Source organism: Ciona intestinalis, chromosome 3 (assembly GCF_000224145.3).
Source record: "Ciona intestinalis chromosome 3, KH, whole genome shotgun sequence".
Taxonomy (NCBI): domain Eukaryota; kingdom Metazoa; phylum Chordata; class Ascidiacea; order Phlebobranchia; family Cionidae; genus Ciona; species Ciona intestinalis.
Genome location: NC_020168.2, coordinates 6,591,626 through 6,592,622, shown reverse-complemented (window position 1 = coordinate 6,592,622; position 997 = coordinate 6,591,626). Strand labels below are relative to the sequence as shown.

The following is a 997-nucleotide window of genomic DNA, read 5'->3' as shown; positions in this document are numbered from 1 at the left end:
ACGGCTGTCATTTCCCTGCTACACTAGGATTAAGCAAGTTACATTCATTAATATGTATACCTGTTGTTTTAAGAATATTATACATCATTGATGTTGTGTCAACATTTTCTTGTCTTTTAGAAAAAGCTATCAAAGTTTTATCGAAGATGAAGAATGTGAAGTCCCGATCAGGGAAACCGGTCGAGTTCTCGTGTGAGATTGACGACCCTGACGTGGACAGTCCTGTGCAGTGGTACAAAGATGATAAACCTATCAAGGTATGGGACTTAAACAACTTTGTTTGGTTGCTAATATTAGGCGTTCTGAATATTTAGAGACAAAACCCCTAGTTTTCCACCTTCCTTGTTCAGTAGAGAGCTTCTTAGTTATAATCTTGGGTCTGAGTTGTAAGTAGGAGTTTACAGTGACTTGATAATAGAGATTTCCATTAAAAGGATGTGGTTTTAGTGGGACACTTACATCTAAAGGTGGATGTACACAGTATCCGGAATTCATCCGTTTTGTCTGATTTGTCCGGATTTGCTGCCGCATTTGGAATTGGACATGGGTTTGCATATGACTGATGGGTTTGCATATGACACGCCGGATATTGTGTACAGCCACCTTAAGACTTGGGATGTAGGCCTGTTAACCTGTTATCCTGAAATTACATTCATGGTCGTTCAAAATGAGGCACAAGGCGCATAAAGCAGAACACTCTTTTTATAAGACTGTCTTTTTTCCACTATGTGTAAATATATATGTAGCATTCATTCATTTAACTTGCTCTCCATATTATTATCTTCATAAATACACTCTAATGTTTCCAGCCATCGAGTAAGTATGAGATGGTGAAGAGGAATGGCAAATACACCTTGAAGGTGAAAGACATCAAACCTGATGATGAGGGGGTTTATCAGTTTCAAGTGCGTGGTTGTAGACAGGAAGGACAACTTACATGCTCAGGTACATGGTGTGTGGTTGTCGTATGAATGAATGAATGTAACTTACTTTATTC

At 38.7% G+C, this 997-nt stretch overlaps 1 protein-coding gene across 3 annotated transcripts in view; it reads left to right on the top strand.

The window, feature by feature from the left end:
• The window catches only part of LOC100182059 (titin-like), a 22,222-nt gene that overhangs the window by 8,929 nt on the left and 12,296 nt on the right, over positions 1-997 (top strand). For all 3 annotated transcript variants that reach the window (XM_026833831.1, XM_026833832.1, XM_018811250.2), the window contains exons 11-12: positions 121-257; positions 810-945. In XM_026833831.1, the coding sequence (XP_026689632.1) occupies positions 121-257; positions 810-945 (273 nt within the window). The remainder of the gene's footprint in view (positions 1-120; positions 258-809; positions 946-997) is intronic.